The 23,672-nt window shown below is 41.3% G+C and overlaps 4 protein-coding genes across 6 annotated transcripts in view; 1 reads left to right on the top strand and 3 right to left on the bottom strand.

Moving 5' to 3' along the window:
* The window catches only part of wwc3 (WWC family member 3), a 43,880-nt gene extending 41,357 nt beyond the window's left edge, over nucleotides 1-2,523 (bottom strand). Inside the window, exon 1 of the mRNA XM_037771052.1 lies at nucleotides 2,083-2,523. Within this exon, the coding sequence (XP_037626980.1) occupies nucleotides 2,083-2,228 (146 nt within the window). The 5' untranslated portion in view covers nucleotides 2,229-2,523. The remainder of the gene's footprint in view (nucleotides 1-2,082) is intronic.
* Nucleotides 2,524-7,258: 4,735 nt separating this feature from the next.
* On the top strand, nucleotides 7,259-8,748 carry LOC119487843 (putative claudin-24). The gene has a single exon (XM_037768893.1). The coding sequence runs from the start codon at nucleotides 7,602-7,604 to the stop codon at nucleotides 8,259-8,261; it is 660 nt and encodes a 219-aa protein (XP_037624821.1). The 5' UTR covers nucleotides 7,259-7,601; the 3' UTR covers nucleotides 8,262-8,748.
* Nucleotides 8,749-17,836: 9,088 nt separating this feature from the next.
* On the bottom strand, nucleotides 17,837-22,086 carry cldn34a (claudin 34a). Its single transcript, XM_037770357.1, has 2 exons — nucleotides 20,869-22,086; nucleotides 17,837-19,137 (listed from the first exon to the last, which is right to left on the bottom strand). The coding sequence occupies exon 2, from the start codon at nucleotides 19,059-19,061 to the stop codon at nucleotides 18,261-18,263; it is 801 nt and encodes a 266-aa protein (XP_037626285.1). The 5' UTR covers nucleotides 19,062-19,137; nucleotides 20,869-22,086; the 3' UTR covers nucleotides 17,837-18,260.
* A 533-nt stretch (nucleotides 22,087-22,619) lies between these two features.
* Nucleotides 22,620-23,672, bottom strand: part of shroom2a (shroom family member 2a) — a 49,985-nt gene continuing 48,932 nt past the window's right edge. For all 3 annotated transcript variants that reach the window (XM_037770354.1, XM_037770355.1, XM_037770356.1), the window contains one exon: nucleotides 22,620-23,235. In XM_037770354.1, the coding sequence (XP_037626282.1) occupies nucleotides 22,963-23,235 (273 nt within the window). In that variant the 3' untranslated portion in view covers nucleotides 22,620-22,962. The remainder of the gene's footprint in view (nucleotides 23,236-23,672) is intronic.

The following is a 23,672-nucleotide window of genomic DNA, read 5'->3' on the forward strand; positions in this document are numbered from 1 at the left end:
CAGTTAATCTCACAAAGGTCTGCTTTCAATGCCTGATTGAGCCTTGAGTTTCTGGGCTGGTGAAATCCCAGTCCCCACAAAAGCACATCTTTGCAGCTTTCCCAGTGGCCCAACTAGCATTCCTCACATACTTTCACAAAGATTTCTGGGAGTTGGAGTTTTTAAAAGGCTTCTTGCTGTGTGCTCGTTTCTCAAATGCAGTGAAACACACGCAGGCATTAATAATGGGTCATTCTGGGGATGAACTACAACATTATGGAGTATATATATATATATATATACAGAGGGACTTTATAGAGGTGTCTATGTGCTGGATAACAATAGCTCTCTGTGTTTAGGTGTGTGAAGCAGGAATGTTTCAGGTCACTGGGAGTCATAAATCTGCTGATGAGTGTGATTGAGTTTCAGACAGATTAGTTAAACCTCAGGTGAGTTAATGTGTGAGATTCCCAACGGGAACATAACAAACCGGAAAGGCTGGGCTGCTGTCTAACGCCATGTCCTGTCACACTTTAACACACATATATATATATATATATATATATATATATATATATATATATATATATATATATATATATATATGAATATAATGCCTGATAGGCTCAATCAGGCATTGAAAGCAGACCTTTGTGAGATTAACTGGGAGGAATTATAGCAAAAGTAGTTCAACTCTATACTGCAGTGAAACAAACACTACAAGTTTGAATGTGTGTGTGACATTTTAATCCAGATTGGTTGTAGCTGTAATCTAGATAAGAGAAACCTGATTTCCTTGAAGGCCCCCCTCCTCCCTGCTGGTTGATTAACCATTGTTATGTGCAGCTGACAGTGGTGCCAGATCTTAGGAGAGAAACATGCAACCAGATTTATAGAAACAAGCCCAAAAGAAGCAACGTTTACCCCCCAAAGAGCCCCAAAACAAGCAACCTTACCTACCTACCACAATATGAGAGAGAGACACTTGATCACTTCATATATATGACTTTATTTTGGATTGCATTGCATTTTGGCATAAATATTTAGCTTGTAACTTAACAGGTTTCTTGTCAACTAAACTTAAAGTAGTAGAACATTTTATTTCATTTTTGTATTATTTTTTAGCTTTTAACTTTACATGTTTCTTGTTTACTAAACTTAAAGAAGTTGAACATTTTTTTAAATTATTTTATTTTATTTTTAGCTCGTAACTTTACATTTTTCTTGTCAACTATACTTAAATAAGTTGAATATTTTATTTAATTTGTTTTATTATATTTTTAACTTGTAACTTAACATGTTTCTTGTTAATTAAACTTAAAGAAGTTGAACATTTTAATTAATTTGTAGCTTGTAATGTAATATCTTTCTTGTCAACTATACTTAAAGAAGTTAATTTTATTTATTTTTATTTTATTTTTAGCTTGTAACTTTATATTTTTCTTGTCAACTATACTTAAAGTAGTAGAACTTTTTTTTTTTTAATTTTTAGCTTGTAACTTTATATCTTTTCAACTACACTTAAAGAAGTTGAACATTTTATTTTAATTTTATTTTTAGCTTGTAACTTTATATTTTTCTTGTCAACTATACTTAAAGTAGTAGAACTTTTTTTTTTTTTAATTTTTAGCTTGTAACTTTATATCTTTTCAACTACACTTAAAGAAGTTGAACATTTTATTTTATTTTTAGCTTGTAACTTTATATTTTTCATGTTAATTAAACTTAAAGAAGTTGAACATTTTTATTAATTTTTATCTTGTATATATGAGTATTAAAGTGTTGAATAACAGCCATACAGTGGTATATATAAATGAGTATTAAAGTGTTGAATAACATCCATACAGTGGTAGATATAAATGAGTATTAAAGTGTTGAATATGGGCGTTACATCTCGTGTTTTCATGGGAACCTCTTGGAGAGGTGTGGGAGGCCAAATCTCATCTGATTCATCCGTCGTTCAGCTTCAATAATCAGCCACATTAAGACTGATTTACAGCCCATAAACAACCCCTCATCTCCTCCACTAAAGTTACCTTAAAGTTGAATTAACTTCATGTGTTATTAGAGAGAGAGTGTTATAGTCCCAGGCCTGCAGCGTACCTATCTCTGGGGTCAATCCATGAAGTTTGCCGGGTGTTGTGGTCGATGAAGAACACTCTGCCGTCGTAGTCCCGGGCTTCCTCCCATCCAGCGGGCAGCGGCAGCTCCGCGCTCTCTGCCCGCTTCCCGCCGCTGACCCACGGCATGGCTCTGGGCTGGTGGTCGGTGAGCGGGCTGAAGGCTGGAGCCCTCCGGAGCCCTCAGACCCCCGATACACAGAGAGACGGAGAGAAGCTCCTCACAGCATCACAACTCACTCCACCTCGACTAAAACTACGGACAACAACACGGAGAAGTTTCCACCGAAGTCCCGCCGGAGGTACATCCACGTTTTCACGTTTTCTCTCCTAACAAACCCCCCAAAAGCAGAAAGCAGCGCAGCGCCGCCTCGCTCCTCGGTCCTCCATGTTCGCCTCCTCCACCATGTTTCATTCCTCCGTGGCCATATTAGGGGAGAGCTCATTTGCATAAACGGTCGGACGCGGAGCTCCTCTCGACCAATAGGAACGCTGCATTTCATTAAAGTGTGAAATAAGTTAATAATTCAACTTATTTAAGTTTAGTCAACAAGAACAATTTAAAGTTACGAGCTAAAATTTAAATAAAATAAAATGTTCAACTTCTTTAAGTTTAGTTGACAAGAAAAATGTTAAGTTACAAGCTAAAAATAAAATAAAATAAAATGTTCAACTTCTTTAAATTTAGTCGACAAGAAAAATGTTAAGTTACAAGGACGCTTCATTTCATTAAAGTGTGTTGATGCGGTGAAATAAGTTAATAACGTTTATTTAATGTTTTAAATCAGCAATCCAGTTATTTATTTCTCTTTTTAATCTGCCTTTTCAAATAGATTTTTAATTCCATCATTTATTTATGAATAAATTAATGTATTTTTAAATGATGTACTTATTGACTGTTTTATGGTGTTTTGTAAATCCATTCTTTAATTTTAACTATTTATTGATGCATTAATATTTCATTTGTAAATTATTTTTATAATTATTTATAATTTATTTATTATATAAATTCATTATTTTGTAATTTGGTCAATTTATTCATAGATTAATAAATCAATCTTAACAAATTTATTAATGCCTTTTTTGTAGTACAATTAGTTATTAATCACTCTTGTGGTCCTCCATAAACAACAAGAACACCTTTAGCTATCGTTACATTAGTTGTCAGACAGACAACAACCTGTGGATTCACATGATACAAATACCCATTAAATAAATTATTATTATTATCATTATCTGAAAACGTGTCACCACAGAAACAGGTAAATAGTTTAACTTTAAATCCAGGGGCAACCTGGTGGTTTGTAGTATTTTTAATTTAATTTTATTTTAGAAAATATAAATGCAAAAACTGCTCGTCAGGGGTCCATTTATAAACTAAAATAAAATAGAATAAAATTAATAATAACAATAAAATAATATAAATTAAAATAAATTAATAAATGAATTATGAATTAATTATAAATTTTAAATTGTATAAAATATAAGTACATTAACAGTATATACTTACAAAAACTGCTCATTTCAGGGGTACATTTAAAAAGTAAAAATAAATAAATAATAACAATAAAAAATAATAATAAATAGATAATAAAATAATACAAATTCAGAATAAATTCTTATTGTCCCATAAGAAATTTATCAAACACATAATTATTTTTAATTGAGTTCTTGTTCTGAATGTTTCTTATCGTGGTGCCATATTGACGCAGTATATAACATCTTTTTCCTTCTCATTACCTTCCAAACATAAAAATGTCTTTATCCTGAAGTTGAATTGTTTGCCCTGTGTTGGTAGTTTGTAGTTGACTACAGGGTTATTTAAGTGGTATAACAGCGCCACCTGGTGTCTGTTACAGATATAACAACATTTATCAACTATCCACTGTCACCACAGTGGGATGTAACTAAGTACATTTACTCAAGTACTGTACTTGAGTAGATATTCTGTACTATACTTGTATTTTTATGCTACTTTATACTTCTACTGCACTTTTTACTCTACTATATTTGACACTTATAGTTAAAAACAAAATAATATAATATTCACATACTTTGAAAGGAGCCATTCTGCATAATGAGTACTTATACGTTTGATAATTTAAATACATTTTGCTGATCAGTAACATTCTGAATTCAGGACTTTAACTTGTAATGGAGTTTTTTTTAGACTTTTGTTTCTACTTTTACTTAAATAAAGGATCTGAGTACTTCTTTCTCCACTGATTATGGATCATTGCTGGCACACTTAGATGACACTTTAGCAGCAACAGATCGACTGTTACAATATTATTCCTGAATATGAGACGCTGTCTGACGTGTTCCATTTAGTTGAGCCGGTTCCAGGTCCTGGTGTTCTGCATGCTGCCGGCTCTCTGTCACAGTTTACTGGAACATTTAATGGAACTGAACCATCGTTAACTAAATTAGATCACCTGCTTTCTCCTGACAAGTCAAAATGTCTGCAGGGGTAAAAGGTCTAAAAGCTCTTAATTTAATTGCAAAGTTCTTAACTTGCTAACATTTATGCACAGGGCCACATCTATATTATCACTTAAAGGTGCAGTGTGGAGGACCTGGTGGTATCTAGTGGTGAGGTGAGGAGATTACAACCAACTGAAGCCTCTCCTGTGTGCCAAGCGTGTTGGACGACGTGAAAACGTGAATGCCCCTCTCTAGAACCGTCTGGAGCAGAGCCAGAGTCTGCATTGAGTTGGATTCAGTGTTTTTTTCATTAATTCTTCAGGTGATCCAGGACTTTGTTGACGTCTCTCTGTGAGCAGCAGGAACTACAACAACACGGATAAATAAACTCATTTCCTCATAGTTTTATTCAGGTTGTCTGGTGGCTTAAATTCAGTGTGACGTGAAACTGAAGAGGAACTTCCTCCTTTTACCAAACAGGCCGTCATTATGACGAGAACAGTATTATTATATTATTATTATTATTATTATATCTTGTGTGCTCCTCTAAAGTTTCTGTGACTATACGGAGGAAAATGTTGACTTTTTTCGGTGGGGTTTGGTATTTAATATTTTATTTATGTTTATATTTTAGCCCTTTATTTAAACTTTATATCTTAGATTGTCTTTCAGCTTATTTTAATTAGTTTATTTAATGAGAATTATTGAATGGAACCTGAGATCCGAGATTATCATCATGCCGACGACTGTTTTGTTATAATACTTGAAACCAGTAACTCCAGTCCTCGCCGCAGACTGACCAGTACACCTGACTGAGTGTGTGTGTTAGTGTGTCTGTGTGTGTGTGTGTGTGTGTGTGTGTTAGTGTGTGTGTGTGTGTGTGTGCGTGTGTGTGTGTGTGTGCGTGTGTGTGTGTGTGTGTGTGTGTGTGTGTGTGTGTGCGTGCGTGCATGCAGCCGAGCAAGCGTGGCCTCTTTGTGTAGACGTCAGTGCTGTCAGCTGAGCGTTTTGTTCTCCGGAGGACGAGGAGGAGTTTAGCAGGCCGGGATGTTATCTGTGCATTTTTGTGTCTGTTTGGTGTTGTGTTGCCGAGTGTGTGTGTGTGTGTGTGTGTGTGTGTGTGTTCCTGAGTGAGTGTGTGTGTGTGTGTGTGTGTGTGAGTGTGTGTTTACGGCTGGGAAACATTTCCTCCCATCAGATCTTTGATCTGTGGCCTCCTACGATGCTCTCTACAGGCCATGTAGTGTTCAGTGTTTCATACGAGACACAATCAGCTGCTCTGTTGTTTCTGGTTCAGTCACATGATGCAGCGACTCCGACAGCAGCCGTCACACACTCATCTACATCATCCACTCTAAAGAAGAAAGGCATGCATTATTATTATTATTATTATTATTATTATATGTATCATGATTAATAAAGCTCACTATCCATGAAGCAGGTTTTATCTTCCTTGCATAATTTTATTACACGGATAATAAATTAATTAACTAGAAGGCGGTGGTTGTGCTTTTCCTTGAGGCAAAGGCCACATAGGCGTTCGCCATTCGGGGGGGGGGGCTGGTCATCCTCTAAAAAATTTAAATAAAATAATAATAAAAAAAAATCCAGGGAGAACCCTTCCTCTTTTTCTACATTGAGATAACAAATAAACAATTAATTAATTTATATTATAATTAGGGCTGTCAATCGATTAAAATATTTAATCCCACATTTTTTTAATCTGTTCAAAATGAACCTTAAAAGGGAGATTTGTCAAATATTTAATACTTTAATCAACATGGGAGTGGACAAATATGCTGCTTTATGCAAATGTATGTATATATTTATAATTGGAAATCAATTAACACAAAACAATGAAAGATATTGTCCAGAAACCCTCACAGGTACTGCATTTAGCATAAGAAAAACCTATAAAACCTGATGAATCCATCGGTACCAACCATGTCATACTAGCTGGTCATGAAGGAGGTTAAGTAACGCTCCACACTTTATGCTACATTTTGGAGAGGAAAAACTGTCAAGGCCATTTTCATCGGGGTCCCTTGACCTCTGACCTCCAGATATGTGAATGTAAATGGGTTCTGTTTTGATTTGAGCATATTGTTTTATGCTAAATGCAGTACCTGTGAGGGTTTATGGACAATATCTGTCATTGTTTTGTGTTGTTAATTGATTTACAATAATAAATATATACATATATTTGCATAAAGCAGCATATTTGTCCACTCCCATGTTGATAAGAGGATTAAAATAACTTGATAAATCTCCCTTTAAGGAACATTTAGAACAGATAGATCAAATGTAGAACATAACTCGGTGTCCGTGACATGAAATAATAAAAACCGAAAATGGACCTGCCCCCCCCCCACCCAATCCCATGTTGGTCTTGGTCCCACAAAAGGGAAAAATAAAAAATAAAATAAAATAAAATAAAATAAAATAAAATAAAATAAAAAAGTAAATGCAACTAACTATTTTAAAAATAATAAAGCTCTCATTTTAATCACACAGATTAAAAAATCTGAAGGTTTGATAGCGTCTCCAGAGGCCGTCCAGTTTATGAGAAGTTTATCTTTGTTTTTGATTTTAAATAACAGCCTGACTGCTGCTTTAATTTGGTAATTTGTTGCTTATTTATAGACAGGAAGGATGCATAAAAACACACATCAGGGAGTTAATCTCTTACATAACAAATGCACAAGTCTATATTTCACCCCACCCCCGCCCCCTTGGCCGGCTGTTGACAGCGTCCATCCCTACCCATAACCCCCACTCCTCCGTCCCTGCTGCCCATTGGCACAGCAGCAGCAGCAGGAGGACCAGAGGAGGACCAGGACCAGGAAGGGGGAGGGCCTGGAGATGTGAGCTCCTCTGAGACGGAGCCGTTAGTGAGAGAGAGCTCCAGAGTCCGGCGGAGAGCGCTCGGCTCGGATTACCAGGTGTTTGTGAGCAGCGTCAGGCCTCTCCATCTCCATCTCCATCTCCATCTGAAGTGCAGCCACCACAGAAGAAGAAGAACTCTTGTGGACTCTGTCGAGCGTGGAGGCCACACACACACACAGAGAGGAGAGGAACATGGACTCGTGCGCCTGCGCTTTGGAGCTGCTGGGGATGCTGATCTACGTGGCGGCGTGGCTGTGCGCTCTGGCCACCACCATCCTCCCCCAGTGGCTCACCATGTCCACGGCGCTGCTGCCCGTGGAGAGCTACGAGCTGGGCCTGTGGGAGACCTGCGTGGTCCAGGACGTCGGCGGCATGGAGTGCAGAGCTTACGACAGCCTGCTGGGCCTCTCCAGTGACCTCAAGCTGGCCCGCTTCCTCATGTGTGCGTCCCTCACCGTGGGCATGCTGGGAATTCTGGTCTCCATACCTGGACTCTACCTGGTCAACAGCTGTAACGAGCACAGAGCCTCCAAGAGGACTTTAACCACCGTAGGAGGGGTGCTGGGGGTGATCTCCGGGGTGCTGTGTCTCATCCCCGTGTCCTACATGGCCCATCTAGCCGTGATACACTTCTTCGACGATAAAGTGCCGGACGTGGTGCCGCGGTGGGAGTTCGGCGACGCCTTGTTCTGCGGCTGGGCCGGAGGGTTCCTGCTCATCGTGGCCGGGCTCCTCCTGGTCACCTCCTGCTCCTGCTCGCAGGTGGAGCCGCAGCCGGTGCTGCAGCAGCAGCGCCGGTACCAGGTCATGAGCACGGACGTGTCCTTCAGGAAGCGCTCAGAGTACGTTTAAAAAAGGACAGAATTAGACTGACAGCAAAACACACAATCACCTGTAGAGCTGCACTCCAAACTGCTTTAACATAAAGATCTGGTTTTATATCAAAGATCCTGTAGAAGGGCTCATTTATCGCCTGCGTTGATCAAATGTTTTGTGAATTCTTGCAGCTATATTTTAAATGACTCGCCTGCAACATGACATTTTAAAGGAACCTGCTGTGACCGGTAGAAATGAATATTTTTTTAAAGATATGTTTTATAAAAATCCTTTATATTCCTTATCCTGAGGATCTTTCTCTCATCAGTGCCAACAGATTTCAAATGTTTTTAGTTTAAAAAAATGCTGTGATTGTAAGTTATTCTTAATACTTAAACATTATAGAAAGCACAAGTTGTTCTGTGCCTGGTTAGGTTTGATTATGGGCTGTATTGTGCAGCACATTCAGATGATTCACATTTTGAAATTATATTAAAAAGTTGTTTTTTTCATGTAAAAAAAGGTGATTGTCTTGTGCTACTGTTGTTTTGTAATAATCACTTGAATCTGTGTGAAACATATTTTTCTGTAGTTATGTCAGAGGTGGAAACTGCTCTTTTGCTCTCTCTCCCCATCCGGCTGTCTATTAGTCACATCAACCTGTAACCTATTTTGGGGTCCCTGCGGGGACAGAAAGCAGCCGCCATCGGTCCGTCAGGTCGGCCCGCGGCGGTGGAAACGCAGCGTGAGACTAATTCCATCAGATTTCCTGGTCACTCGCTGAGCTAAGCTGTGTTTAATGAACGCTCTAATGGGCGGCGTGTACTGTGAAGAATGTAGAACAGGTTGACATAATTACACAAGGTCAGAGGGCGCCGCCGCTCGCTGCTCTCCCAAAACCCGTCTGCATCGTTCACACAGAGGGACATAGATGTGTTATTGCATGGTCACCTAATGATGCAACTTTTTATGCACTAATGAGTGATAATGATGTTGTCACAGAAACAGATGTTGCCTTCAGGGGCCGAGATTTTTGCTTTAGTTCAGAGGTCAGCAACCTGCGTCTCTTTAGCTCCTCTCCAGTGGAAATGAATAACTGTTTTTTTGTTTACATTTTCATTTTTATTTATCATTGTTGTAGGTCTATGGTACGACGGTACGGTGGAGTATCAGGGCCACATTGAGGAAAAACAATAAATCTGAGATTTCAAGAATAAAGTCATAATATTATAAAGTAGTACTTTTACGTGTTATTTTCTTTTTTTCTCATAGTTATGACTTTATTCTCGTAATATTACGACTTTTTTCCTCGTTAAGTTATGACTTCTCAGATGTTTTTACCCTCAATGTGGCCCCAATACTCCGTAGTGCATTTGCTCTTTGGCCCTCACTGCATTAGACTTATATACTATATATAGTATATTTTATATATATATATATATATATATATATATATACACTATATATATATACTATATACTATATACTATATACTTAGACTATAAACTGTGTTACCTTCATCACAATGATCAAATGTTTTGTGGCTCCAGACAAATTTGTTTGGCTCTTCTGATAGTAAAGGTTTCTGACCCCGGCACTAGAGGATGTAAAAAGCCCCCCCCCCCCCAAACCTCATCCTCCGACGCCACGCAGGCTGCCGGGAGGCTCCCCCCCCCCCATCCTCTGCCGGGAGGTTCCCCCGGCGTGAGGACGGCTATCAGCAGGAGGAGGCAGCGAAAACAACTGCACAGATGTTCTCCTTGATTACCGTCAGAGGAAATGGAAATGTCGTCTTCTCAGGAGGAATTATGTTCAAACGCATCCGACTGCAAACAAACAAACAAACAAACAAACAAACAAACAAACAAACAAACAAACAAACCCACCCCGAGGGGTCGATATCAAACGCACCCCGAGGGGTCGATATCAAACCCACCCCGAGGGGTCGATATCAAACGCACCCCGAGGGGTCGATATCAAACGCACCCCGAGGGGTCGATATCAAACCCACCCCGAGGGGTCGATATCAAACGCACCCCGAGGGGTCCATAACAAACGCACCCCGAGGGGTCCATATCACACCGCTCACAGCCAGGTGATTGATTGGCTGTAACGTGACCTTCTTCTACGCTGACAGATGGAGGTCAGATGGAGATTTTCAGAGTTCAGACTCTGATAAGATACGATTGTTGGTGAACTACAGTTTAGTGAAATCAGTGTTCCGTTACTCAACACGCTCATAAAAGATAAACCATCACGATAATGTTCCTAAACCCTCACAACCAGATCCTCCTCATCAGTGTTATCTGGGATGAGAACGGAGTAAAGCACCAATACAGTAAAGTACATATAAATTATCAGCAAAACGGTACTTAAAGTATCAAAAGTAAAAGTCCCAAACGTGCAGAACGATGTTCCTGAAGCCTCAGCCTGTAGGCATCATGTTCCTGAAGCCTCAGCCTGTAGGCAGCATGTTCCTGTAGCCTCAGCCTGTAGGCATCATGTTCCTGAAGCCTCAGCCTGTAGGCAGCATGTTCCTGAAGCCTCCGCCTGTAGGCAGCATGTTCCTGAAGCCTCCGCCTGTGAGCATCATGTTCCTGAAGCCTCCGCCTGTAGGCAGCATGTTCCTGAAGCCTCAGCCTGTAGGCATCATGTTCCTGAAGCCTCAGCCTGTAGGCATCATGTTCCTGAAGCCTCCGCCTGTAGGCATCATGTTCCTGAAGCCTCAGCCTGTAGGCATCATGTTCCTGAAGCCTCCGCCTGTAGGCATCATGTTCCTGAAGCCTCCGCCTGTGAGCATCATGTTCCTGAAGCCTCAGCCTGTAGGCATCATGTTCCTGAAGCCTCCGCCTGTGAGCATCATGTTCCTGAAGCCTCAGCCTGTAGGCATCATGTTCCTGAAGCCTCCGCCTGTAGGCAGCATGTTCCTGAAGCCTCCGCCTGTAGGCATCATGTTCCTGAAGCCTCAGCCTGTAGACAGCATGTTCCTGAAGCCTCCGCCTGTAGGCATCATGTTCCTGAAGCCTCCGCCTGTAGGCATCATGTTCCTGAAGCCTCCGCCTGTGAGCATCATGTTCCTGAAGCCTCAGCCTGTAGGCAGCATGTTCCTGAAGCCTCCGCCTGTAGGCATCATGTTCCTGAAGCCTCAGCCTGTAGACAGCATGTTCCTGAAGCCTCCGCCTGTAGGCATCATGTTCCTGAAGCCTCCGCCTGTAGGCATCATGTTCCTGAAGCCTCCGCCTGTAGGCATCATGTTCCTGAAGCCTCCGCCTGTAGGCATCATGTTCCTGAAGCCTCCGCCTGTGAGCATCATGTTCCTGAAGCCTCCGTCTGTAGGCATCATGTTCCTGAAGCCTCCGCCTGTAGGCATCATGTTCCTGAAGCCTCAGCCTGTAGACAGTATGTTCCTGAAGCCTCCGCCTGTAGGCATCATGTTCCTGAAGCCTCCGCCTGTGAGCATCATGTTCCTGAAGCCTCCGTCTGTAGGCATCATGTTCCTGAAGCCTCAGCCTGTAGGCATCATGTTCCTGAAGCCTCCGCCTGTGAGCATCATGTTCCTGAAGCCTCCGCCTGTAGGCATCATGTTCCTGAAGCCTCCGCCTGTGAGCATCATGTTCCTGAAGCCTCCGCCTGTGAGCATCATGTTCCTGAAGCCTCCGCCTGTGAGCATCATGTTCCTGAAGCCTCCGCCTGTAGGCATCATGTTCCTGAAGCCTCAGCCTGTAGGCATCATGTTCCTGAAGCCTCCGCCTGTGAGCATCATGTTCCTGAAGCCTCCGCCTGTGAGCATCATGTTCCTGAAGCCTCCGCCTGTAGGCATCATGTTCCTGAAGCCTCAGCCTGTAGGCATCATGTTCCTGAAGCCTCCGCCTGTGAGCATCATGTTCCTGAAGCCTCCGCCTGTGAGCATCATGTTCCTGAAGCCTCCGCCTGTAGGCATCATGTTCCTGAAGCCTCCGCCTGTGAGCATCATGTTCCTGAAGCCTCAGCCTGTAGGCAGCATGTTCCTGAAGCCTCAGCCTGTAGGCATCATGTTCCTGAAGCCTCAGCCTGTAGGCATCATGTTCCTGAAGCCTCCGCCTGTAGGCAGCATGTTCCTGAAGCCTCCGCCTGTGAGCATCATGTTCCTGAAGCCTCCGCCTGTAGGCATCATGTTCCTGAAGCCTCCGCCTGTAGGCAGCATGTTCCTGAAGCCTCAGCCTGTAGACATCATGTTCCTGAAGCCTCTGCCTGTGAGCATCATGTTGCTGCTGTAGCTGCTCCAGGTGGAGCTCATGTTCTTTTAAAGGTGCTGAATGTGACGGCTCGTAGCTAACGATGCTAACAGCGCTAACAAAGGCCTCGCTGCTGACAGAGCTAACTGGAGGTTGGGTGTTATGTTACCATGACGACGCCGTCGTCTTTTTAAAGCCGTTTGGTTCCTTCAAATGAAACTGGTGAGCTCGTGTTTACGACATGAGACGTCGTGTACACCATATGTTTTGGCGTTCAAGTGGTTAAGTCGCGAAGAACACCGTTGCCAAGCAACGGCAATATTAACGTTACTGTCGGCAGCTAGAAGCCACCTTACTTCCTACCTTCCTTCCTACTTACCTACCTACCTACCTCCCTACCTTCTTTCCTTCCTTCCTTCCTATCTACCTACCTCCCTACCTACCTTCCTTCCTACCTATCTACCTACCTCCCTACCTACCTTCCTACCTCCATACCTCCATTCCTACCTTCCTTCCTTCCTTCCTACCTACCTACCTCCCTACCTTCCTACCTCCCTCCCTACCTTCCTTCCAACTACTTCCCTTCCTACCTTCCTTCCTTCCTTCCTACCTACCTCCCTACCTTCCTTCCTTCCTTCCTTCCTTCCTTCCTTCCTACCTTCCTTCCTTCCTTCCTACCTCCCTACCTACTTTCCTACTTCCCTACCTTCCTTCCTACCTTCCTTCCTACCTTCCTGCCTACCTACCTACCTCCCTACCTTCCTTCCTTCTTCCCTACCTACCTACTTCCCTACCTTCCTTCCTTCCTTCCTTCCTTCCTTCCTCCCTACCTTCCTACCTTCCTACCTCCCTCCCTACCTTCCTTCCTTCCTACCTACTTCCCTACCTACCTACCTCCCTCCCTACCTTCCTTCCTTCCTACCTACTTCCCTTCCTACCTTCCTAGTTAGAAGTGTTAGATTGGTGGCGTTGCCCTTTAAGAGACGTCACAGACGTCTGTAACTGGAGCTGCTTTATCTTTAACTGGTTTAATATTTAACGTGTTGCCTTTTAAAAGCTCATCATATATTATTTTTATGTAAAGTAATCAGTAAAGTTTTATCTTTCAGATGACTGTAGTTACTCGTGGCTACACACGGAGACGACTCTGACTATAATAACTCTCTGATTTGATCTCTGGGGTCGATTACAGGACAATAAAACGACATAATGAGACTCATCTGTTGGAGGTTTCACCACCAATCAGCTCTCGTCAATCTGCTGCAAATCAAAATGTCCTTCTATAGACCTCTGGTCGGCTTCGGGGAATCATACTTTGGACATCTTAACGGTTTCACTGATCACCTTCCTTCCCGCTTATCAGCTCTCCTCCATTAAACATCATAGCTGATAGATGACTTCGCCTCACAGATTAGATAAAACAGGAGTGTATTATGTCGGCTTATCTGCAGAGGGGAATGTGCAACGGAGAGGTGGGAGGCTGGTGAAGACAGAGACCAAAGAACTATTAAAATACTTTCACCACATCTCTTATCTGGAGGAATGTTTTTTAACAATTAAATTAATACAGACGTAGGCAAAGTTGTTGGTAACATTCCGTTAAAGAGAGAAAAACCCACAAAGGTCACTGAAATAACTTGAAACTGACAAAAGTAATAATAAATAAAAATTTACTGAAAATGAACTAATGAAAATCAGCTGTTGCTTTTGAATTGTGGTTCAACAGAATCATTTTAAAAAACAAACTGATGAAACTGGCCTAGACAAAAATGATGGTAGCCCTAGAAAAGATGTAAAATAATGTGACCATAGGGACATGTTAAACTAAGGTGTGTCCTGTAAATAGCATCACAGGTGTCTTCAAACTTGTAATCAGTCAGTCTGCCTATTTAAAGGGTGAAAAGTAGTCACTGTGCTGTTTGGTGTCATGGTGTGTACCACACTGAACATGGACCACAGAAAGCTAAGGAGAGAGTTGTCTCAGGAGATCAGAAAGAACATTATAGACCTTCATGTTAAAGGTAAAGGCTATAAGACCATCTCCAAGCAGCTTGATGTTCCTGTGACTACAGCTGCACATATTATTCAGAAGTTTAAGGTCCATGGGACTGTAGCCAACCTCCCTGGACGTGGCCGCAAGAGGAAAATTGATGACATATTGAAGAGACGGATAATACGAATGGTAACCAAAGAGCCCAGAACAACTTCCAAAGAGATTAGAGGTGAACTCCAAGGTCAAGGTACATCAGTGTCAGATCGCACCATCCGTCACTGTTTGAGCCAAAGTGGACTTAATGGAAGACGACCGAGGAGGACACCAAATCATAAAAAAGCGAGACTGGAATTTTCCAAAATGCATATTGACAAGCCACAAAGCTTCTGGGAGAATGTCCTTTGGACAGATGAGACAAAACTGGAGCTTTTTGGCAAGTCACATCAGCTCTATGTTCACAGACGCAAAAATGAAGCATCCAAAGAAAAGAACACTGTACCTAATGTGAAACATGGAGGAGGCTCGGTTATGTTATGGGGCTGCTTTGTTGCATCTGGCACAGGGTGTCTTGAATCTGTGCAGGGTGCAATGAAATCTCAAGACTATCAAGGCATTCTGGAGTGAAATGTGCTGCCCAGTGTCAGAAAGCTTGGTCTCAGTTGCAGGTCATGGGTCCTCAAACAGGATAATGACCCAAAACACAGCTAAAAACACCCAAGAATGGCTAAGAACAAAACATTGGACTATTCTGAAGTGGCCTTCTATGAGCCCTGATCTAAATCCTATTGAACATCTGTGGAAGGAGCTGAAACATGCATTCGGAGAAGGCACCCTTCAAACCTGAGACAGCTGGAGCAGTTTGCTCACGAGGAGTGGGCCAACATACCTGTCGACAGGTGCAGAAGTCTCATTGAGAGTTACAGAAATCACTTGATTGCAGTGATTGCCTCAAAAGGTTGTGCAACAAAATATTAAGTTAAGAGTACCATCATTTTTGTCTAGGCCAGTTTCATTAGTTTGTTTTTTTAAATGATTCTGCTGAACCATAATTCAAAAACAATATCTGATTTTCATTAGTTCATTTTCAGTGAATTTTTATTTATTATTACTTTTGTCAGTTTCAAGTTATTTCAGTGACCATTGTTGGTTTTTCTCTCTTTAACGGAACGTTACCAACAACTTTGCCTACGTCTGTATGAGCTCCTCTAGCAGCAGGTCGGAGCTCCAGAGCTCGTCTAGCAGCAGGTCAGAGCTCCAGAGCTCCTCCAGCAGCAGGTCAGAGCTCCAGAGTTCCTCTAACAGCAGGTCAGAGCTCCAGAGCTCCTCCAGCAGCAGGTCGGAGCTCCAGAGCTCCTCTAGCAGCAGGTCAGAGCTCCTCCAGCAGCAGGTCTGAGCTCCAGAGTTCCTCTAGCAGCAGGTCTGAGCTCCAGAGCTCCTGTAGCAGCAGGTCAGAGCTCCTCCAGCAGCAGGTCGGAGCTCCAGAGCTCCTCTAGCAGCAGGTCAGAGCTCCAGAGCTCCTCAAGCAGCAGGTCGGAGCTCCAGAACTCCTCCAGCAGCAGGTCGGAGCTCCGGAGCTCCTCTAGCAGCAGGTCAGAGCTCTTCCACCAGCAGGTCGGAGCTCCAGAGCTCCTCAAGCAGCAGGTCGGAGCTCCAGAGCTCCTCCAGCAGCAGGTTCCACCTTTCATCCACTTCTGGGCCTCGTGTTTTTGACAGCTGAAGAGGCTCTTTTGTTCGGCAACAATCACCCCCCCCTCCATACTCACATGCCTGCTCTCGTCAGCCTCCTACCCGGGTCACATGAGCAGTCAACCTGACCCGCTAACACGGGCCCCCCGTCAGAAGCCCACACCTTTGGCACGTCCTGTTGCCTCCCCCGTGGCGCTGCGTGGTGATATAAAGCTGATCAGTCATTAAAGCGACGCCGTCCAGAACAGCTCTGCTGGATAACAGAGAGATAAACTTTATTATTACAGATATGAAGCATCTGGCCCTGAACTCTGGCAACACTGATCCAACAGATCTGTACTCACCTCACACAGGAGACGGAAAACTGAATCCAGCTGGTTCGTTATAGCTTTAGGAACATGACAACAGGAACCAGTATGTTTGATTACAGGACAATATCAAAGTAAAACTATTTTCAATACTTTTATATTAAAGGGACAGTGTGCCGAATATGGTGCCATCTAGTGGTGTGGTTGCAGATTGCAACCAACTGAGTACCCCTCCTCCACTAATGTCTTTAATGCATTAATGCAACTTGTGATATTTAAGGAGAGTGAAGATACTGGTATCATATGAAACTATAAACCTGATGAATCCATCGGTACCAACCATGTCAGACTAGCTGGTCATGAAGGAGGTTAAATAACGCTCCAAACTTACACTAAATGTTGGAGAGGAAAAAACTGTCATGTCCGTTTTCAAAGGGTTCCCTTGACCTCTGACCTCCAGATCAGTGAATGTAAATGGGTTCTATGGGTACCCACGAGTCTCCCCTTTACAGACATGCCCACTTTATGATAATCACATGCAGTTTGGGGCAAGTCATAGTCAAGTCAGCACACTGACACACTGACAGCTGTTGTTGCCTGTTGGGCTGCAGTTTGACATGTTATGATTGGAGCATATTTTCGGATATTTTTTTTCAGACATTTGTTGTACTTTTTTCGAAAATTTTATTTTACTTTTTTTCATAAATATTTTCATAAATTTTTCTGACTTTTTTTAGACTTTTTTTTGACATATTTCAGAAATTTTTCAGAATTTATTGGATATTTTTCAGACTTTTTTTCGGACATTTGTTGGATGTTTGTCGTACTTTTTTCAAAACATTTTATTTTACTTTTTTTCATAAATTTTTTCAGCCATTTTTCAGACTTTTTTAATTTTTTTTGGAGATTTGTCTGACATTTGTTGGATATTTGTCGTACTGTTTTCAGACATATTTCGGACATTTTTCAGACATTTAAAAAAAGAAAATGTTCATACATTTATTGGACATTTTTCAGACTTTTTTTCTGATATCTTTTGGACATTTTTCGATTTTTTTTAAAAACTTTTTTTGGGACATGCTTAATCTTTATGCTAAATGCAGTACCTGTGAGGGTTTATGGATCAATATCTGTCATTGTTTTGTGTTGTTAATTGATTTACAATAATAAATATATACATACATATATTTGCATAAAGCAGCATATTTGTCCACTCCCATGTTGATAAGAGGATTAAATACTTGACAAATCTCCCTTTAAGGTATATTTAGAACTGATAGAAAAAAAAGAAGTATTTTAATCGACTGACAGTCCTAATTATAAGTTTAGGAGAGCACTGAAAGTTCTCCTCTTAATCACACAGATTAAAAATGTTGAGATTTGATGGCGTCGCCAGAGGCCGTCGTCCAGTTTTATGAGAAGCTTATCTTTATTTGTTTGGCATTTAAATAACAACCTGACACACATTTATTTTTAACTCTTCTACGTGGTCTTGTGAGCGAGGAATGAATCATGAGGGCCGGCATTTGAATGTCACATTATCACAGTGCTTCTTTAAATGAGAATAACACTCTAGTAGTGATCGTTAATTCAGGTTTTATTCTTCAGATTATGGTTCAGCTGTCACAGGGTGAATTCTTGACTGTTATTCTGGATGATTCTGTGTTTTGACGTCTGGATTAATGTGTAGCTCACAGTGTTTCTGGTTGTATATTAATACATATACATTAATAAGAGATTCAGCGGCTTTAAATCTTTAAACTTTTCTTCTCTGACATCGTCCAAGTCTCTTTCTGTAAACCAGTAAAATGTCCTTGATGTTGGCGTTTTGTCCTCATGAGACTTCTTCACTGTAAAATGCAGGATTATCTCGACCCCGGTTGTCCCCGTTTGGTAATGTGGTCTTCTGTGCCGGGGCCGTCTCTGTCCAGGGACCATGGAGGGTGTCTCTGGTGTCCCGGGTGTCTCTGGTGTCCCTGGTGTCTTTGGGGTCCTGGGTGTCTCTGGGGGCCTCCGTTCTCAGGGCCACCCAGGCGTGGCGGTAGCAGACGAAGAGCAGCCCGCTGATGAGCATCAGGATGGAGGCGATGATGCCCACGCCGATGGCCGAGCCGACCCGCTGCCTGGCGGGTGCGGCGGGGAGGTGGAACTCGGGAGGGAAGTCTATGGTTCTGTTGTTCAACACCGAGCTCATGTTCCACGCCAGCGGCACCAAGCAGATCGTCCCCGTCAGCACGTACAGGGCGCCCGCCAGCACGAAGACCAGCCTAATGTTCCTGCGGTCCTCCACAGAGAAGTACACCATCCTCATAGCCACGGCGGCGATGAGGTTCCCCGCCAGGCCGGAGATCAGCGCCAGCACCATGAACACCTGGGCCACGGAGATCTCGGCGGGGGCGAAGGCGTCCGAGACGCCGATACTCCGACAGTTCTCTATCCCGGGGAGGGTGTGGCTGTAGAAACACGCCCTCCAGATGCCCACCCACGCCACGCCCGAGTTGACAACGGACACGTCGGCCACGTGCCACAGACGCCACTCGTTGAGGCCGGTCGTGGCCAGGATGAGGATCCACGCCACGGCCCCCGCCACCAGGCCCAGGAACTGCCAGTGAGCTGTGTGAGCCAGGTAGATCATCCTGACCGTAGGGACCGCTAACGCTCTGAGAGACGGACCGATGAATCACACATCGCTGACGTCACACCGTCCACACCTGCTGACGACATAAACTGAGTTTAAACAGCTGACGTGTTCTCAGTTTATCCACATTAATATTCTGGATTTAATTCACATTTAATTTGGTATTTATAAACACTTATACTGTTTAACATCTACGGTATAAAGTACGATAAACTTGGATGAGACAGTATGAGGAGAGCTGCATCCATCAACATGTCTGAAATACACCTTTAAAGGGTCAGTTCACCCACTTTTCTCTAGCGGCATCTCGCCATGTTGAGCTAGAGTTAAGATCCTGGTATCATATGAAACTCTAGAACCTGATGAATCCATCGGTACCAACCATGTCACACTAGCTGGTCATGAAGGAGGTTAAATAACGCTCCAAACTAAATTTTGGAGAGGAAAAACTGTCATGTCCATTTTCAAAGGGGTCCCTTGACCTCTGACCTCCAGATCAGTGAATGTAAATGGGTTCTATGGGTACCCACGAGTCTCCCCTTTACAGACATGCCCACTTTATGATAATCACATGCAGTTTGGGGCAAGTCATAGTGGAGCAGATTTTCGGATATTTTTTTTCAGACATTTGTTGGACTTTTTTTCGGACATCTGTTGGATGTTTGTCGTACTTTTTTCGGACATTTTATTTTACTTTTTTTCTCATACATTTTTCGCACTTTTTTAGACATTTTTTGGAGATTTACCGTACTTTTTTCGGACATATTTCGGACATTTTTTAAAAAACTTTTTTACTTTTTTTTTCAGACATGCTAAATGCAGTACCTGTGAGGGTTTCTGGACAATATCTGTCATTGTTTTGTGTTGTTAACTTTTTTCTGACATTTTTCAGACATTGTTTTTTACTTTTTTCGGACAGTTGTCGGACATTTGTCGTCGTTTTTTTTAGCACATATTTTGGACATTTTTCAGAAATATTTTAAACTTGTTTTTCATACTTTTGTCAGACATTTTTCGGACTTTTTATCTGATATTTTTCGGACATTCTTTTTAACTTTTTTTTCTGGACATTTGTTGGATATTTGTCGAACTTTTTTAGTACATATTTCATAATTATTTTATTTTTTTAACTTTTTTTTCATACATTTTTTATACACTTTTCAGACTTTTTAAAAACTTTTCCTTGTTGATATTTTTCTGACTGTTTTTGGGACTTTTTTTCAGACATGCTAAATCTTTATGCTAAATGCAGTACCTGTGAATGTTTCTGGACAATATCTGTCATTGTTTTGTTTTGTTAATTGATTTACAATAATAAATATATACATACATTTGCATAAAGCAGCATATTTGTCCACTCCCATGTTGATAAGAGGATTAAATACTTGACAAATCTCCCTTTAAGGTACATTTTGAACAAATAAAAAATCTACGATTAACTAGTGATTAATGACGATTAAATATTTTAATCAATTGACAGCCCTAATATATTTATAACTTTTAATATCATTATTATACTTTGTTATTTTTGAGCATAGACGGCATAGAGCGATCTGAATATCTTATATTCTAACTTTCTCCTTAATTATCACAGATACAAACAAACAGTATCACAATATAACATCTACAAATACAACAGGAATAAATCAATATCATCCAAGATGAAAATCAAAATGTGTTGAGAAGTAGAATAAACTTTTTTAAAGTTGCAGCAGAGGAGCAAAGAAAGTGTTCTAGTTACTGGAGTTAATGATTGTCAGTTTAAACATGTTATATAGTCAAATAAAAACATCTGGTTACTCACCTCAACGTGTCTCAAGTTCTCAACATGAACCCAATCCTTCCACAGATGTGTTATTGATCACAGGAGAATGAATCTGAGCGTTAGTTCACATGTTGCGTTTGTCTTTGTGAGAGAAAATCTGTTAACACCTGACAGTTAAAGATCCACTCCAACGTCACCTTAACCTTCCTCACTATCAGGTGAGAGCAGGGCGTGGTGGAGGAGTTAATGAACGACAGACAGAATGACTGATCGCCAGTCAGAAATCAATCACACAGGTGACTTCGGCCGACTCTTTTATTCAACGTAAAGGAGCACAGCTGGTAAAGTGTTAAGAGTCAGGCTGTAGCAGTGCATGAAGCAGTGTGAAACAAAACAACCGTTCAATCCTTCAAAGCTGGTAACAAAATGCTTTGGAATGATTCACTTCCATGTATTTGGTTGCAAAATGATCAACCTGATTTTAGTGTTGAAATATATCTAGAAGTCAAGTAACAACTGTGGAAACTATCTGCACACAGTGAAGTAATACAAACACTTGGGGTCAACGTATATCATCATCTAAACACGTCTCTTTTTTATCTGTGTGTGAATAAAACAGCAGCAGCATGCAGCGGTGGATGAACAGCGTTGGCGGTGACATGGGTGACTCCCCAGGCACTTCAAAAATAATGTGGATTTCACTTGAGTTAAAGTGTGGATGTGAAGTGCTTCTGTTCCTTCTGTGACCGGGTCCATTCACAGGCTGCTGCACCGCCTTCATCCTCCGTTTATTGCAGAAGAAAGCGCTTCTTCACTGACGAAAAATCTGATATAAAAGGCCACTAGTACATATTCATATATAAATGTGTTATTAACAAACACTGTTACTGAAATAGTGGGCCAGATTTGATGTGAAAAAGGGTTTTTCAGATTGTGAAATTATTTAAACATGATAAATATTCAGGTAGCACGGCTGCTCAAAATCAGTTAAAGATAAAATACTGTCCCCTCCTGCGCAGATTCAAAAGGCTACAATAAATTACTAAAAAAAACAAAAACAATAAAAACAAAAGCAAAAATGGCATGAAAGACATTAGATACAGTGGTAGGTGGATGCCAGTATGGAGGACTAAACCTGCCAAAATAAAAAATAAATAAATAAATGACTCGATAAATAAATAAATGCTGTTAAAAGTAACAAAAATAATATTAAAAATAAATGTAGCCATTAATTAATTGATAAAATGTGACATAAATTGATATTTCTGTTTTAATTTTATTTTTTTTTAAATTGATTTACCTTTGTATAAATCCCCTTATTTATTTACTCCTCTGTTTAATTTCCACATTTATTTATGTATTTATTTTTTATGCATTTTTAAATGTTTTTATTTATTTTTAAATGTATTTATTTATTTTTGCATTTATTTTTGTATTTATTTCATATTTATTTTATGTGTTTAAGCATTTATTTATTTATTTCTGCATGATTTTCCCTTATTTATCTCCCCAAACTTATTTATCTCTGTATTCTTTTCTTTAGACATTTATTGTTTTCACATTTCTGTCTCATTATATAATAAATGCACAAATAAATAAATGAAAAATAAATGCATAAATAAAAATAAATGCAAAAATAAGTAAATACATTTAAAAAAATCATTAAAATAAATACATAAATAAGTAAAAGTGGAAATTAAATGGATAAATAAATAAGGGAATTAATACAACGGTAAATAAATACAAAATAAAACAGAAATATCAATTTATGTCCCATTTTATCAATTCATTAATGACTCCCTTTATTTTTAATATTATTTTTGCTACTTTTAATGGCATATTTATTTATTTATCGAGTCATTTATTTATTCATTTATCTTTTATTTATTTTGTCAGGTTCCGTCCTCCATACAGGAGAAGCAGCATCTTTCATAGAGGAGTTTCTTCTGGCTGCTGTGAGTCCACGAGGTGTTTTATGGCAGTCGAGACGCTTCAGCACAGAACTGAGTAATGTCTTTTAGTCTCTGCAGACTCTTCGTCTCTGTCTCCCTCTGCTGGACACCAGGTTCAACACATCATCACCATCATCATCAGCATCAGAGTCCAGCGTCCAGCGTCCAGCGTCCAGCCTCCTCACAAGGCCAGCCTCTGCTCTATCGGCAGACTGTCCGTCAGACACTTGAGCTGCTCCTCGCCCAGTTTGATTTTATCCTCCAGCTTTCGTTGCTCGATGATGAGCGCCGACTTCATCTTGACAAAGTGCTCGTAGTCCGTGAGGCTGTCCTCCGGCAGCTGGTTGGCCAGGATGTCGTAAACCACGCGCTCCCGGCGGTCCAGGTTCTCCTTCAGCTCTTTCGCATCCTCGTGCTGACGAATCAGCAGCTTCCTCTTCTCGATCAGCGTTCGCTGTAGATGAAACACACGAGGAGGTTTCTCTGTTATCTGGTAGATTTCTAAAGGCCCTGATGGTTCACGTCCACAGCCTCTGTCCTTTCCTTCTCATTCATTGTCTACGTAAGCAGCCGTGCAATGCATTCCCGGCGCGATTTGAGAGACGAACCGTCAGGATGCCGCTCTAGGCTACTTTATGCAAATCACGGGCATCCGACGCAAATCGCCACCTCTGGAAACTCCCTAGAAACTTTTAAACTAACCGTTGTTGATCCAAAATAAAGACAGATTCATCACCTGCAGGATTATTTCTCATAAAATGTTTTCATAAACACATTTTGAGCCGTCATGTTGGTTCCAGTTTTAAACCAGCAGCAGCCCACGAGGGAAAGCGTTCGTCCAATCAGGTGTCTAGTGGCAGCCTATCAAGCGTCCAATGCTGGGAAGCGAAG

Source organism: Sebastes umbrosus, chromosome 5 (genome assembly GCF_015220745.1).
Source record: "Sebastes umbrosus isolate fSebUmb1 chromosome 5, fSebUmb1.pri, whole genome shotgun sequence".
Lineage (NCBI taxonomy): Eukaryota > Metazoa > Chordata > Actinopteri > Perciformes > Sebastidae > Sebastes > Sebastes umbrosus.